Source organism: Myxocyprinus asiaticus, chromosome 5 (genome assembly GCF_019703515.2).
Source record: "Myxocyprinus asiaticus isolate MX2 ecotype Aquarium Trade chromosome 5, UBuf_Myxa_2, whole genome shotgun sequence".
Lineage (NCBI taxonomy): Eukaryota > Metazoa > Chordata > Actinopteri > Cypriniformes > Catostomidae > Myxocyprinus > Myxocyprinus asiaticus.
Window position 1 is genome coordinate 3955832 of NC_059348.1, and position 16699 is coordinate 3972530.

The 16699-nt window shown below is 41.7% G+C and overlaps 1 protein-coding gene across 2 annotated transcripts; it reads right to left on the reverse strand.

The window, feature by feature from the left end:
• Positions 1-945: 945 nt before the first annotated feature.
• LOC127440756 (tripartite motif-containing protein 16-like protein) lies at positions 946-10372 on the reverse strand. Of its 2 annotated transcripts, XM_051697599.1 has the most exons (7): positions 8618-10372; positions 8096-8191; positions 7411-7644; positions 7027-7174; positions 6843-6902; positions 1969-2049; positions 946-1595 (listed from the first exon to the last, which is right to left on the reverse strand). In XM_051697599.1, the coding sequence occupies exons 1-7, from the start codon at positions 9200-9202 to the stop codon at positions 1534-1536; spliced, it is 1266 nt and encodes a 421-aa protein (XP_051553559.1). In that variant the 5' UTR covers positions 9203-10372; the 3' UTR covers positions 946-1533. The 2 variants fall into 2 exon arrangements, with proteins under 2 accessions (XP_051553559.1, XP_051553558.1); XM_051697598.1 differs by having other exon boundaries at positions 946-2049.
• Positions 10373-16699: the final 6327 nt, after the last annotated feature.

Here is a 16699-nt window from a genome sequence, read left to right on the forward strand (position 1 = left end):
GTGGGATTACGCTGCACTGAGCACCCGTATCAATTTTGAACTTCATTTTACAGCTATTTAGCTTCAGGTTCACTTCCCAATCCTCTGTCCCTTTTAATTTCACCATGTCAATGTAGAACTCTTCCTCTGAGTCAGATTCTTTGTCAATTCTATATACTAATTTGTGTGGTCTTGACATGCATTTTGCAGCAAAATGGTTTAATTTTCCAGCATTTCTTGCACGTTTCGCCAAATGCTGGCATCTGCTTTTAGTGTGCTCTCTACCATGTATTTGCAGACTTTTATTTACTGTATGTTCCTGTTGTCGCATTTCATTTTTACTACTATTTACTTAGTGAATCTCAGTTTCTAATTGCTGCGATGCTTGCCCTTGGATCTGCTCTAACTGTGATCAGCTTGGCAAATCTGAATGGCTTTTGATAAGGCTAAAATCAATTTCTCTAAGTAGCCTGACCTGGTCATCTTGGATCCCCACAACTAGTCTTTTAATAAACTATCGCAAAGTTGGCCAAATTCACATGACTTAGATTTGGTCTTCAGGTTGGTGACAAATTGATCAATGCTTTCTCCTGGGGCCTGTAATCTTGTATTAAAAACATCTCTCGAATGTTACATTTTGTTGAGGTTTAAAGTGTTCGTCAAATTTCTGAATGGGTACCTTTACACCAGTCTTGTCCTCTTCGTCCATGAAGGTTTAAATGTTTTGTATCTCCAGTGCATCATCTCCAATAACGTGAAGCAGTGTGGAGCTTTGAATCTTTATTGATTTTGTCTCTACGCCTGTGGTGGTCGTATAGTTTGAACTTCTGTTTTCATTTTGTCCCATTGTCTGCTATATTTCCTTCTAGTATCATGGGTTGTGGGGGTTTCAGCCCTTCCATGTAAGCATGGATTATCCCACTTCTAGCACAATGTTAAGAACACACGTACACGACTCAATGACTGAACAGATCTTACTTTATTGACAGCCACAGAATGCTTTATGAGAATAGGCTTGTGCTGCCATCTAGTGGAAAGACACTACTATATTATTACAAGTATTGTTTTGCATATCATTTAGGTGAGATGATGATTTAATGTTTCATGATTACATGAACAAAAATAACACATTACTTCACTATGAACACATTTCCAGACTTTGAAGCTATAAAAGATCTATTTCAGTTTTTTAAAATTTAAATTATAGTTTAGAAATTTGTTGCACCCATAGCATGTGGCTATGATCTTTGGTGTTAGTTGGTGATGCTATCTCACTCTTACACTAAAACCATTAGATTAATGTGATTGGCAGATTTTTCATTTAATCATAGAAGACATTTTTATTGACGGTAACAAGTTTATAGTTAACTGTAGTATTGACTGATTGTAGTGTTATTGATCATTGAAATTATACATCTCACTGTTAATGATTTAAAATGCAGCTCAAAGCTGTGCTTTGGCAAGCATGTATATACAGTATATATACTAACATACATATACTTACATACGTATACTAACATGTGGAACTCTATGGTGTTAAATCACACAGTTTCATCACTGATCCCCAGTAAACTCTAAACCCCGGATACAGAGGTTGAGTGAATGTGGTCTGGACTCTGTGGATGAGAGTCATTGTTTCAGAGACGCTGTAGAAAGACAGAATTCCTGCACTGTGATCCACATACACTCCTATTCTACATGAGCTGCACACTACAGGGAGTTCAGTCTTTATATTATTGTAACTGAATCTGTGTCTGTCAGAAGAGCAGTACAAACTCCAGGACTGATTATTAAATCCAAATAAGCAGTCATTTCTCATACATTCTCCCTTCCTGCTGATGTTCTTATAAGACACTGCTATTTCCACATGACTACTCTCATCCAGCTCCACCTCCCAGTAACAGCGACCACACACACTCTCTCTACACAACACCTGTTCCCAGTAATCAAATCTGTCTGGATGATCAGGATAGTGGTTGAATGTGTCACCTTGAGAAATCACTCTGTTCCCATCAGATAGACAGAGGAGTCCATTCAATGTGTTTAGATCTAGAGTGAGCTGATGGGAATCTGTTGGAGATAAAATAGGCAAGAGTTGTTCGAAACCTTAGGGAAAAAGTTTGACAACATTGTGTGTCACTTATTAACCACATCAAAGTGTGTTTGTGTGTTTTATGCAACAACCCTGCTTGATTCCACTCTGTTTGTGCTATTCTGTCCACCAGGTGGTGTTGTCTCTTTTTCCATCTACAGGGTGGAGTCAACTAACAGGTGTAATGTTTTACCTGAAATGACAACTGGATTGAGGTAGCTTGTAAAAAGGCCCTTCTCCCCAGTGTTTGCGTCCTGTCTCCAGTAGTGTTAGGAAAATGAAGCTTTCTGAAGCAATGGGGTTTTCATTATGAATGTACTGAAATTGAGTTAATTACTTAAAGCTTCTGCACAAGTTTTAATATACTGCCATTCAGAGCATGCGAGCGGAGCGTGGAGCAGAGGGGTGATAATTTCACCTGAGCAGAGAGTGCCTTTTTGAAGATTACACTCCGCTCACTCAAGCCGCTCACTCAACCCAGAATGCGCTTCGTGATATGCTGATTTGGGAATCTGCGAAATAAGCAGTAGGTCTGAGGTTATGGAGTTCAAACATTGTTTGATGAAGATGCAAACCTTATACATAAATGCAAAGTAAAAATCAAAGCTAAGAACGAGGAAGGAGAAGAAATCGAAGGGGAGTGGAGAGACTGTGAGAGTTAGCTAAGATTCCCTTTGGAATCTTAAGCGTCATATTGCCAGAAAGCACGAGGATGCTTTACGCGAACATGGTAGCACAGCAAAAGGTGAGCTAGTAGGCTACACTACCATTCGATAATAAATTAATAGATAAGTAGATAGTAAGATATCTTGTAGTTTAACAATCATGTCAGTGCAGCTGCCAGCTAGATGCAGGCCTGGTTCTGTGTGGGTGTGAACATTAGAGCACCCTCAATTGAATATGTAAGCTTATTAATACTGTACATTGGCAAAGCATATTTCCTTGAATCCCGGCAAGACACACACACACACAAAATACATGCATCAAAACTAATAAACATGTATATTCTTGTGGATCAGTGTGTTCTAATTTACAGGCGCAGCATTCTGCTTTCATGCCTTCACTGTACACTTGAGCATTTGACTGGTAAATATTTACACACTCACATAGTGAATTTCATAGCGGGATTATCTCACTTAATCGACCACCCGTAGCTTTTGATTTCTGCTTTGGGATAAAGTGGCACATACCTGTTGCTCAGTTTCCCAAAGCCAAATCCACACCTTAATGATTTGTGAAATGTAAAAAATAAATAAATAAAAAAAAATTAGCGGTTGCGGATAACATCTTTCGACATCGTTTGCTGCATTCATGCACAGAGAAAAAAGCTATAAATGATTATAGCCTACATTAGAAAAAAACTTTTCTTAAAGTGTAATTAGTGGATTCAATATTTTTCATTTGTTTTGGGATCATTAAACATGATTTCATCCAATATACACTGGCGGCCAAAAGTTTGGAATAATGTACAGATTTTGCTGTTTCGGAAGGAAATTGGTACTTTAATTCACCAAAGTTGCATTCAACGGATCACAAAGTATAGTCAGAGCATCACTGATGTAAATAAACAGCACCATCACTATTTGAAAAAAGTCATTTTTGATCAAATCTAGACAGACCCTATTTCCAGCAGCCATCATTCAAACACCTTATCATTGAGTAATCATGCTATATTGCTCAATTGGTACTAGAAAATCACTTGTCATTATATCAAACACAGCTGAAAGCAATTTGGTTAGTTAAATTAAGTTTAACATTGTCTTTGTGTTTGTTTTTGAGCTGCCACAGTATGCAATAGACTGGCATGTCTTAAGGTCAATATTAGGTCAAAAATGGCAAAAAAGAAACAGCTTTCTCTAGAAACTCGTCAGTCAATCACTGTTGAGGAATGAAGGCTATACAATGCTTGAAATGGCCAAAAAAAAGAAAAAAAAAAAAAACGGAAGATTTCATACAAAGGTGTACACTACAGTCTTCAAAGACAAAGGACAACAAGCTCTAACAAGGACAGAAAGAGATGTGGAAGGCCAGATGCACAACTAAACAAGAGGATAAGTACATCAGAGTCTCTAGTTTGAGAAATAGACACCTCACATGTCATCAGCTGACAGTTTCATTGAATTCTACCCGCTCAACACCAGTTTCATGTACAACAGTAAAGAGAAGACTCAGGGGTGCAGGCCTTATGGGAAGAATTGCGATGAAAAAGCCAGTTTTGAAACAGAAAAACAAAAAGAAAAGGTTAGAGTGGGCAAAGAAACACAGACATTGGACAACAGATAATTGGAAAAGAGTGTTATGGATCTTAACCCCACTGAACTTTTGTGGGATCAGCTAGACTGTAAGGTGCGTGAGAAGTGTCCGACATGACAGTCACATCTATGGCAAGTGCTACAGGAAGCGTGGGGTGAAATGTCACCTGAATATCTGGACAAACTGACAGCTAGAATGCCAACGATCTTCAAAGCTGTCATTGCTGCACAAGGAGGATTTTTTGATGAGAACTCTTTGAAGTAGTCATTTTTTTCAAATTGTAATAGTACATTTTCACGTTATTAATGTCCATTGTGATCAGCTGAATGCCATTTTGGTGAATAAAAGTACCAATTTCTTTCCATAAGAGCAAAATCTGTACATTATTCCAAACTTTTGGCTGCATGTGTATATATATTGGAAAAAAATCTCACTTTATGCAGGACGAATATTTTTTTATTTGTTAAATCCATGGTTAAACCCTGCTGTAAATATAAGGAGCGCATCCACAACACATGATCGTTTGACGCATATAAAGTCCAGATTCACTTTATGCTGCTTTAAAAATATCAAGGAAAAAAAAGGGGGCACATGGTATCTACTAATATAATTATTATATAATTAACCACAGTCCTTTAGATTGCATATTACCTAACAGCCGTTGTAAACCATTACAAAATTAACAGCGAGATTTTATATAAAATCTAAAAACACAACAATACAATCACATAATTTCAGATGTGTACATTACTAAGCATTTTGTAATTGAATAAATGTCGGCATATAGCCTATATGTCACCCAGAGGGGCACCTCAGTCTACCTGGGCAAAGGGGCAATTACTCTTTTTTTTTTTTTTTTTTTTTAACCGGTAAGCGTGAGCGGTACTTCAGCTGTGTCTCGTTACGAAGGCTGCGTGCTAGGTAGGACGTGTCCTTTGAAGGCTGCAGTATACAGAGCATCCTCATTTAAATGAGACGGGGAAACAGAACTATCATGGTTGCTATGACAGCACGCCACTCTTTAACAAGTGCGAGCGCTTTGAGTGAGAAGGGAACAAAGTCCCTTTGGAAGGGAATGTATGAGGTACATTTTAGGAGAGTTATAATGATGTAAAGAGAAAAGAAAATAGATTTTACAGGTGCACTTTTAGTCTAATACTTTATATATTCATATAATTATACACTCTGCACCCATCTACTGAGGTACTTCAACTTGGTAATTAACATTCCTTGCGTTTGAACATCATATTTACGGGCAAATTGGCGTTATTTTTTTAAGACATTTCCGTTGAAGCAAAGAATTGTGGGTTATGAGTGCCCAAGGAGGATACACCTCATGCATCCTCCGAATTCCCGTGAAAGAAGGTCGCATTCGAAGTGTTCTACTCACTTTTATGAAACGAAACAGCCTCGATGACGTATGCGGCCAACAAATGCAACCTCCAGAGGACGCAGCCTTCCAAACGAGACACAGCTTTGAGCGGAGCGTTAGCTTGAGCCATGAGCGGTTAAGCGGAGCGCATGCGCATGGAGTGGGTAGAGTGCAGTGTCACGCCGCTCCGCTTCACTCAAATGCTCTGCTGCCATCTGGTGGTCAAAAAATTGAAGCGCACCTACTAAGCTGCTGTAACTGGAAGCAATACAATTTATTATCAACGCTGTTATGTTGTTTTCGTGTTTTTTTCACTAAAGTTAATAAATAAATAACCAAGTAAATGCTCAAGCCTTAAGGGCTTCATATATGAGTTACAAAGTCACTGTGTTCTGTTAAAAAAAGAAAAATTAGTGTGAATTAATAACTTGTTATTAACATGTAGATGGAAAATAAATATGTATGTGGTCTGGGCAGTAACATTTTATTAAAAGGGGATTGAAATGTGCTTGTTATGTGACTGTATTGGCCTGGGTTCAAACTTGCACTGGCATTTGTGCTTCTTTTATAACTGATACCGAGGCAGTCACGTGATTATCAGCCGAATGAAGCTTCAGACATCACAGAAAACGTGTCTCAGTTTCTTAATCTCAGTAACCAACTTTTGGATTCAATGAGTCATGGCTGACTGTGAATAGTGAATTTCTACAAAGGCATTGGTAACTAAAAACTCTTGTGTTTTGCTGCCACCAGGTGTCAGTGTACGACATAAACAGAACAAAATATATATACTCAGTGCATCTTTAATTGCATCTAGTCTCTATGCTTTTTAGTTTCAAAGTAGAAATAGTATTTGATTAAAATGCCACCAAGCTTTTGCATCTAATAATAAGTCCAGTGCTGTTTGTTTTTTATTTCATATATAAAAATTATACAACTAGCTAAACAACTATTCATAACACAAAGTATAAAATTTTGCTTTCACTGTATTTTTACTACAAATATTCGGTCTTATTAAATCTTATTTTACATTTTAATAACACCTGTTAACAAGGATGTTACCACAAGAAGCACCAACTGGTTTTACAGTGAATATCTATGCATATAATTGTCCTTCTGTGTTCATGTATTTTCATAGTAACTTACATCGTAAAAACTCCTCCCTGGTCTTGGGGTCATGGAGGGGAATGGTCTGGATGCATTTCACTATGGAAACCAATAGAAATCATTTAAGTGTAAAAACAATCTAAATCCATCCCATATTCATTGCAATGTTTTACAGTATAATAACGCTCTACTCACTTCCGGGATTGAATAAACAATATTTTACCTCTATCCGATATATTTTTGATCTTGCCTTTGCACAGATCCTCAAGTTTCTTTCTTAGTTGAGAGAGAGACTTTCTCACATCATCAAAAGAGATCAGATTAGTGACAATGATGCTGGGAACATCTGTAGATTCAGCAGCAGACAGACACTGCAAACAAACATACACAAATGCAAACGCAATACTCAAATTAAGACACAAAGACTGAAGAAAGAAAATAAAGATCTTCTTGTGAAATTTCCTATATGTTTAGCGACATCATGAGAACACAAACCCTTAACATCACCTGACTGGATTCCTGACAGCATTCCAGTCAGCATTACAACTAATGTAGTAAAAGTCTCCTGAAATAGCAGGATCTACTGTCATATTTTCAGTTCAGTTACCTTGAGGAAATGGATGTGATCATGTGTTTGTGCAAGTTGCTCCATCTCAGTGTCTCTCCTCTTCAGATCAGCAATCTTCTGCTCTAGTCGCTTCAAGAGTCCTTCAGCTTCACTCACTGCAGCATTTTCCTGATCTCTAATTAGCTGTGTCACCTCAGAGCGGCTTCTCTCAATGGAGCGTATCAGCTCAGTAAAGATCCTATCACTGTCCTCCACTGCTGTCTCTGCAGAGCGCTGTTACACACATTACAATCACATAGTAGGCTTCAGTGGTACTGAAAGAGCTCCAATACTGAGTGTAACCAGTCCTGCTCGACCCGCTCCGAGCAGGATTCGAACCGGCATCTCTGATAAGAGAGGCAGCCGTGCTAATGAGGAGGCTAAAGGCTACAGCCTCTAGCGTCACTCGCTAGTGTGCCTTTTGTGGCCAGGGGAGTGAGGTGTATACATACCGCACAGCTATCACATAACAGCTGACTCACATTACACTCACCACCCTAAACCTCACTCCCATCCGGGTCACGGCACCACTGTAACCAGTCCTACTCGACCCGCTCCGAGCGGGATTCGAACCGGTGTCAGCCGGCATGGGAGGCGTGCGTGCTAACAAGGAGGCTAAAGACTATCACGTGCCAGCTGACTCCTGTTACATGAGTCTCAAACTTCTCTTCTCCTCAAAACTTACCTTATGAGACTTCACAGCCTCTTTCAGCTCCTCAACATCTTTCTCTCTCTCCTGGATTATCTGACGCAGGCCTCTCTGTATATCCTTCAACTGTTTCTGTAGGGCAAACCAATAACAGTAAACTTCAGAAATGATACCTAAAAGTACACTCTTCATGTAAAACCTGCATGAATCCAATATTGGTGGAGTAGTGTTGCTCAATGGTTAATGATCGATTCTGGACTGGTCAGCCCTTTACATTGCAGGTAAATCATTCGCGTATGCAACTACAGATTATAATAACATTAATATATATGATAATTTTTTCATGCATATCTCTTAAATCAATTCTGGCATTCTGTGTTCAAATATTTTTAAATATTAATAGTTAAACTGTATAATTGACCGCTGTCCCAAGCAACATAGCCATACTAGTTTCATGTCTTTAGTATCACTTCCTGGTCTGTTTCGTCTCACATAATGAAATAATAATAAGCTTGAGTTTCAGCATTACTCTCAACATCTAATTTAATTAATTCTTACCTGTTTATTTATTCTCTCTTCTGAAACTGATACAGACTCATGGTATTTGTGTTCATCCATCATACACAGTTCACAAACGCTCTGCTGGTCAGTGCGACAGTAGATGTCCAACTGTTTATTGTGTTTTGGACAGATCATCTCCTGAAGTCGTCCAGTGGCATTGATCACTTTGTGTCGCTTGCCTGGGTGAAATTTCTCATGACGCTTAAAATGAGTTTCACAGTAAGACTTCATACACACTAGACAGGACTTGACGGCTTTGTATTTTCTTCTGGTACAGACATTACACTCCACATCTTCAGGTCCAGCGTAACAGTGAGCAGGAACAGCAGCTTGGAGTTTAGTCGTCTTCAGTTTCTCCAACATTTCAGCGAACACCACATTCTTACCTACAACAGGTCTTGGAGTGAAAATGTGTTTGCAAAGGGGGCAGCTGTAGACTCCCTTCAGATCATCCTGATCCCAGCAGTCTGTAATACAGCTCATACAATAACTGTGTCCACAGGGAATGGTCACTGGATCCTTCAATAGATCCAGACACACTGGACAGCTGAACTGATCCTCTGAAATACTGGCTTCTGCCATTTTACTGCACGCACACTCAGATAGAAAGACAAAACAGCACTTAAGTTTCGTTTTCCCTCAACTGAAGTGCTGAAATACTGGTTCTGTGTTTGTAAGACGTGTGCAAAAAGATGTGACTGTGAGGTGTGACTCAACTGTATTTTAGGTCACAATCACTGATTAAAATGCCTGCTAGTTGTCACTCTCATACAGAAACTCAGAGTTAGTCAGAATACAAAGTAGCACTGAACCTTTCTGTAGTTCCCTCTGTCAAGCTTTCCTACTAGTGCTTATTCTGCTCCTGGCAAACAGGGAGAAAGAGATGATCAGAAAAAGTTACAGAATATAAATGAAAAGCAGAAAAGCAGCAAGCATTGCTACACAGTAGAGGTGTTTTCCCCAGATATCTAAGAGTTAATGAATTTGTCAATAATATTATTAAGCATACAAGGAAGATAATCAAGAAAAAACAAAAGTTTTAAGAGCTAACTGCTTAAGCTAACCTGACAAAGATTATTTAGGAAGCAAGGAAGATTGTCTCCTTTGTGAATTAAAGGGGCATTTCACCCAAAAATGAAAAATGTATCATCATTTACTCACCCTCATGCCATCCTAGATGTCTATGACATTCTTCTGCAGAATACAAATGAAGATTTTTAGAAAAATGTCTCAGCTCTGTAGCTCCATACAGTGCATGGAGGACGTATTTCCGACCAGAACAATATGGATCTACCAGAACCAGAAGCCATGGATAAATAGCGATGTTCGCGCGGCACTTAATGTGCGGACCTCCGCTTTCAATTCCGGGAACGTGGAGCATAAACAATCCAGTTATGCCCTCCGAAAAACTGCAAACATCAGAACAGCAAAACGCCAGTACAAAAACAAGATTGAAGGACAGTTTAACACCACCAACTCTAGAAGCATGTGGCAGGAAATTAACATCATCACGGCCTTTAAAGAGAATAAAAACTCCGCCATAAACACAGCTGCCTCTCTCCCGGATGAGCTAAATACTTTCTATACTTGTTTCGAGGGAAATAACACCGCCTTCGCGGAGAGAGCTCTCGTGGCCGAAGCTACAGAGGTTAGTTCACTCTCAGTCTCTGTAGCGAATGTAACCCAATCCTTCCGACGGGTAAATATCCGCAAAGCCGCGGGCCCAGATGGCATTCCGGGCCGCGTCATCAGAGCGTGCGCGAACCAGCTGGCTGGTGTTTTTACGGACATTTTCAACCTTTCCCTCTCTTTGTCTGTAGTCCCCACATGCTTTAAAACCACCATTGTGCCTGTTCCAAAGCAATCAAAAATCACTTGCTTAAATGACTGGTGTCCTGTTGCTCTGACCCCCATCATCAGCAAATGCTTTGAGAGACTAATCAGAGATTACATCTGCTCTGTGCTGCCTCTCTCTCTTGACCCATTGCAGTTTGCTTACCGCAACAACCGCTCCACTGATGATGCCATTGCATCTACACTACACACTGCTCTCTCCCACCTGGAAAAAAGAACACTTATGTGAGAATGCTGTTTGTAGACTACAGCTCAGCATTCAGCACCATAGTGCCCTCCAAGCTAGATGAGAAACTCCAGACTCTGGGCTTAAACAGCTCGCTGTGCAGCTGGATCCTGGACTTCCTGTCAAGCAGACGTCAGGTGGTTAGAATAGGCAGCAACATCTCCTCATCACTGACCCTCAACACTGGAGCCCCACAGGGCTGTGTTCTCAGCCCACTCCTGTATTCCCTGTACACACATGACTGTGTTGTAACACATAGCTCCAATGCCATCATTAAGTTTGCTGATGACACGACGGTGGTAGGTCTGATCACTGACAATGATGAAACAGCCTACAGAGAGGAGATGCACACTCTGACACACTGGTGTCAGGAGCACAACCTCTCCCTCAGCGTCAGTAAGACAAAGGAGCTTGTGGTGGACTTCAGAAGAAAAGACACAGCCCCATCACCATCAATGGAGCACCAGTGGAGAGAGTCAGCAGCTTCAAGTTCCTGGGTGTCCACATCACTGAGCAACTCACATAGTCCATCCACACTGAAGTCATTGTGAAGAAGGCTCATCAGCGCCTCTTCTTCCTGAGACGGCTGAGGAAGTTTGTAATGAACCTCCACATCCTCACACGGTTCTACACCTGCACTGTAGAGAGCATCCTGACTGGCTGCATCTCCGCCTGGTTCGGCAATAGCACAGCCCACAACCGCAAAGCACTGCAAAGGGTGGTGCGAACTGCCAGACACATCATCGGAGGTGAGCTTCCCTCCCTCCAGGAAATATATAAGGCGGTGTGTGAAAAAAGCTCGGAGGATCATCAGAGACTCCAGCCACCCGAGTCATGGGCTGTTCTCACTGCTACCATCAGGCAGGCGATATCGCAGCATCAGGACCCGCACCAGCCGACTCTCACATCTCGACAAGGGCTGGGTCTTACTCTTATATCTCACACCGGACTGTCATAAATTATATTATTATTATATATATTCTCTCTTAACAACTTACTATAACCGACAGCCTGACTGTCAATACAGTACAATACAACCTACTGTACATTCTATATATACTACTATATATACTTTTTTATTTTTATTGAATAATATGTATCTATATTGTGTGTATTGTATACTGCACAGTGTATGTTATTATTTGTATATTGTGTTGTGTGTAATTATGTATATATTAGACTTTAAATTGTGTTATGTTAATTTGATGTTATTGTAAATTGGTATATGTCTCATCACTGTCACGACTGCTATATTGATTGGAACTGCACCCAAGAATTTCACACACCATTGCACTTGTGTATATGGCTGTGTGACAATAAATGTGATTTGATTGGATTGTGATTTGATTTTGATTTGAAGTGAATGGTGATGAGACCTTTGTAGCACCAAAAATCACAAAGGAAACATAAAAGTAATCCATAAGTCTCCAGTGGTTAAATCAATATCTTCAGAAGCAATATAATAGATGTGGGTGAGAAACAGAACAATATTTAAGTCCTCCTTTACTCTAAATCTCCACTTTATCTTTCACTTTCAGATGTGACCATGAAACTAAACAGGCACCACATGATTTTCAGATGTAAATTTGAAGGTAAATGTGGAGATTTAGAGTAAAAAATTACTTAAATTTTTATCTTTGATCTTTGGTGTTCCATTTACATTCCATTTAACAGAATCTTTATTGATTCAGGGCAATGTCAAACCTTACTTAGAGTCAAATGGAAGAAATCAGAGATGAAAACAGAGGTAAAAGAGATTGCGTTAACCATATTAGAAATGTAGTGGATAGTCGGCACATGTGTCCATGGACCTTTTAAATCAACATCAAGATTTTAGGTTAAAATTTCTAAATATCTAAGGGAAAATTCTACTTGAAACTGATCACCAATTCTTTGAAGTTTTTCACCATTTTTAAAAACCTTTTTTGCCTTCACTATAACTCAATGTGACAAATGAATTTTTTAAAGTACAAATATTCAGTGTAGTTAATTTAAGGTCATATAAACTACATGCATAATTAGTATAAACAAATTAGCAAAATGTTTTAAATGGTTACATATGGAGTGTAGAATGTCACACCTCAGGGGCCGGTTGCATTAAACTGTTTTTTAAATATTCTTAAATATTAAATATTTTTAACAAAGAATATTTGACATTATTATTATACATTGTCAACAAATTCTAGAAATGAACACTGAGAAAATAAAAAATAAATAAAAATACAATAAATAGCTTAATAAACATCAGTACTGTTTAGTATCAGTCAATTGCTGACCATTTAAATAAAAAATAAATAAAAATAAAACAAATAGCTAAATAAACATCAGTACTGTTTAGTATCAGTCAAATGCTGACCATTTAAATAAAGAATAAATAAAAATAAAATAAATAGCTAAATAAATATCAGTACTGTATGTTTAGTATCAGTCAAATGCTGACTATTAAAATAAAGAATAAATAAAAATAAAATAAATAGCTAAATAAACATCAGTACTGTTTAGTAGCAGTCAACTGCTGACCATTAAAATAAAGAATAAATAAAAATACAATAAATAGCTAAATAAACATCAGTACTGTTTAGTATCAGTCAAATGCTGACTATTTTAATTCTGCCAGTCAATTAGAGGCAGGTTGTAAAACAAGAAGCATTTGCACCTGCGGAGTCAAGAGATAAACAGCAGCAGCAGTGTTACACTGTATTCTGCTATACAAGTTCACGGGAAACTTTCAGAGGTGGAAAACGTCATGGTTACTTGCGGAACCTCCGTTCCCTGATGCAGGGAACGAGATGTTGTGTTGATGTAGTGACACTAGGGGTCACTCTTGGGAGCCCGAAACACCTCTGGCCTTTGATAAAAGGCCAATGAAAATTGGCGAGTGGTATTTGCATGCCACTCCCTTGGACATAGGGGTATAAAAGGAGCTGCTATGCAACCACTCATTCAGGTTTTATGCTGAGGAGCCAAGACAAGGTCCGGCCATTTCAACGGGTAGTTCAGCGTTGTGGCAGGAGGGACACAACATCTCGTTCCCTCCATCAGGGAATGGAGGTTACGCAAGTAACCATGACGTTCCCTATCTGTCACTCACTCGACATTGTGTCGATGTAGTGACACTAGGGGTCCCTATAAAAAATGCTGCAACTGGCTGAACTGTGTTACGTGAACTGGCGGTGTGTGATGGGCAGACAACTGTGTGCCTCATAGCCAGCACACCAGGCCGACCCGTACCATCCCCCAACATAGTTATGAGTGTCGAACGGCCCTTTGGGGACAAGTCAACTACCCAAAAGATAGAGACAGGCTAACCCAGTTGTGGCCTCTTTTCCCCTTCATTTTCCACTCCCTAAAAAACAAGGGGGATTATCCGACTGGGCCACCAGGTCTAGTTGGGGGGTGTCCCTCCCAAGGGGAGGACACCGCGGAGACCACACCTCACCCAAAGAGAGGGGGGGATATTTAAGTGAAAAATACGTCACATGGTCTTGCCGACCATGTGGAGAGTCTCATGGTAGATCCTACCCAACGGGGGAGGAGTTGCTACAAACATGGAGACTGTGGCAGAGGGGGCTCTGCCCAAGGAAGACGCAGTTTGCCAACAGGGAAACGAATTAGCGGAAGATATACATCACATGGGGTTACCTTACAGGGAACTGCCACATGCAGAGCACCTACCCCAGAACAGGGCTCTTAGTTAGCACATGTACTGGGCCGGCAGTGAGTCTCTCCGAAAACTCAACTGCCACAGGGCTCGGAAGAAGTCAACCAGGGAACATAATTTGTGAACACTACTGGGAATTAATGGGGCACGTCTTCAGCTCAGAGGAGGTGAAAGGTGCTATGTGCAAGCGATACACCCGGCCGGCTATCACGGGCTTATCCGCTTGTATTGTGTGCCACTACCTGGGACGAAACTGGTTCCACCTGGAGGTTGTAGAACCTTGCAAAGGTGTTGGGTGTTGCCCAGCCTGCTGCTCTGCAAATGTCTGTTAGAGAGGCACCCCTGGCCAAGGCCCAGGAGGCCGCTACACCCCTGGTAGAATGGGCTCGTAGCCCTACCGGGGGCGGCATGTCCTGGGCGTGATATGCCATAGCTATGGCATCAATGAGCCAGTGGGCAATCCTCTGCTTGGAGACAGTGCTTCCTTTCCGCTGTGCACCAAAGCAGACAAAGAGCTGCTCAGAGATCCTAAAGCTCTGAGTGTGATCCAAATAGATGCGTAAAGCGTGCACCGGACACAGCAACGACAGGGCTGGGTCTGCCTCCTCCTGAGGCAGTGTTCGCAGGGTCACCACCTGGTTCCTAAAAGGGGTCGTGGGAACCTAGGGCACATAGCCCGGTCAGGGTCTCAATTTTATGTCTCATACCCTCTTGATGGAAGTGAGCGCAGTCAGGAGGTCAGTCTTCAAGGAGAGTGCCTTAAGCTCAGCTGACTGCAAAGGCTCAAAAGGGGCTCTCTGTAGACCCTGAAGAACTACAGAGAAGTCCCATGAGGGAACGAGGCGCGGTCTGGAGGGGTTCAGCCTCCTGGTTCCTCTCAGGAACCTGATGATCAGGTCATGCTTCCCTAAGGACTTACCGTACACTGTGTCGTGGTGTGCTGCTATAGCGGCAACGTACACCTTCAAGGTGGAAGGGGACAGCCACCCTTCCAACCTCTTCTGCAGGTTCTGCAAGTTGCCATGTTGTCTGTCCGAACTAACACGTGCTTGCCCTGGATCAACGGCCGGAACCTCCGGACAAGCCGTATAGCCCCTGGCCGCCCCGCCATCAAGGGTAGTGAGGGCGGGGGAACTGAGAAATTGGGACCGGGCAGTAAAAGCTGCCTCCCACGATTTTGTCAGCTCCTCGTGCACTTCCAGGAAGTAAGGCACTGGAGCATGGTGTGGCTGCTTTGAGCAGTGCCGCGAGCCCAGGAACCAATCATCGAGCCGCGAGGGTTCAGGGGAGAGCGGAGGGTTCCACTCTAGCCCAATGCTCGCAGCTGCCCAGGAAAGCTTGCCTGTTATCTCTGCATCAGCCCATGACTGGGCAATCGACCCCGAAGGGGGGAGCCCAGCTGAGACTTCTGCATCTGACTGGACAAGCCCGCTCTCTGATGCTGCGCTCGAGAGCTCATCAGCTTCGCGGGCTCCGAACGAGAGGTCGAACTCGCCATGAGACGAGCCGGCGGACTCATCCGGAAGCCTGATCGGGGCAGATGAGCGTGCTGGGGAATGGGAGGTCCGTGGGGGGATACCCGGCGGAGGAGATCCCATTGGGTTCCCCAAATCACCCCCAATGCTAGCCGCGCTGGCCTCAAACCTGTAGGTAGAAGGACAGAGGCGGGGAGCTGCTGGGGTGGCTTGTTTTCTTACGAAAGCAAGCCGCGACCGCCACATTGCCATGGTCATGTTCTCGCAGTGAGAACATGAACCATCCACGAACGCTGCCTCCTTGTGGGTTGCGCCAGACACGAAAGACAGCGATCGTGACCGTCTGAAGTTGAGAGGTAATGACCGCAACCAGGAATAACACACAATCGGAAAGGCATCTTTAAAAAGATGCGTCTTTAAAAAGACGTTCCGTGTGTGCCGCTCTTTTAGAGAAATATACTCTTTCAGGAAAATATACTCTCTTTTTTTCTGCCGAAGCACCCAGGGGTGTTCTCTGCAGTGCACCACTGCAGAGGAGGGAGAAGCCGCTGAAATGCGCCGTCAGATCCAGCAGAGGTGAATGAACAGTAATGAGAATTCAGCTCAGTGAGCATGACCGTTCAGCTCCGAAGAGAAAATCTGAATGAGTGATTGCATACCAGCTCCTTTTATACCCGTATGTCTGGGGGAGTGGCATGAAAATACCACTCGCCAATTTTCATTGGCCTTTTATCAAAGACCAGAGGTATTTCGGGCTCCCAAGAGTGACCCCTAGTGTCACTACATCGACACAACGTCGAGTGAGTGACAGATAGGGAACTAGACTTTAAAATATTACATTTTATAAATGCAACGACTGAATT

Bases quoted from the DNA above. Each gene is read 5' to 3' on its own strand.
- LOC127440756 (XM_051697598.1), bottom strand. From the start codon at position 9,202: ATGGCAGAAGCCAGTATTTCAGAGGATCAGTTCAGCTGTCCAGTGTGT. The intron at 7,645-8,095 runs GTAAGTTTTGAG...TGTGTGTAACAG, and splicing joins AGGCTGTGAAGTCTCATAAG to CGCTCTGCAGAGACAGCAGT. The intron at 7,175-7,410 runs GTAACTGAACTG...GTTTGTTTGCAG, and splicing joins ATCACATCCATTTCCTCAAG to TGTCTGTCTGCTGCTGAATC.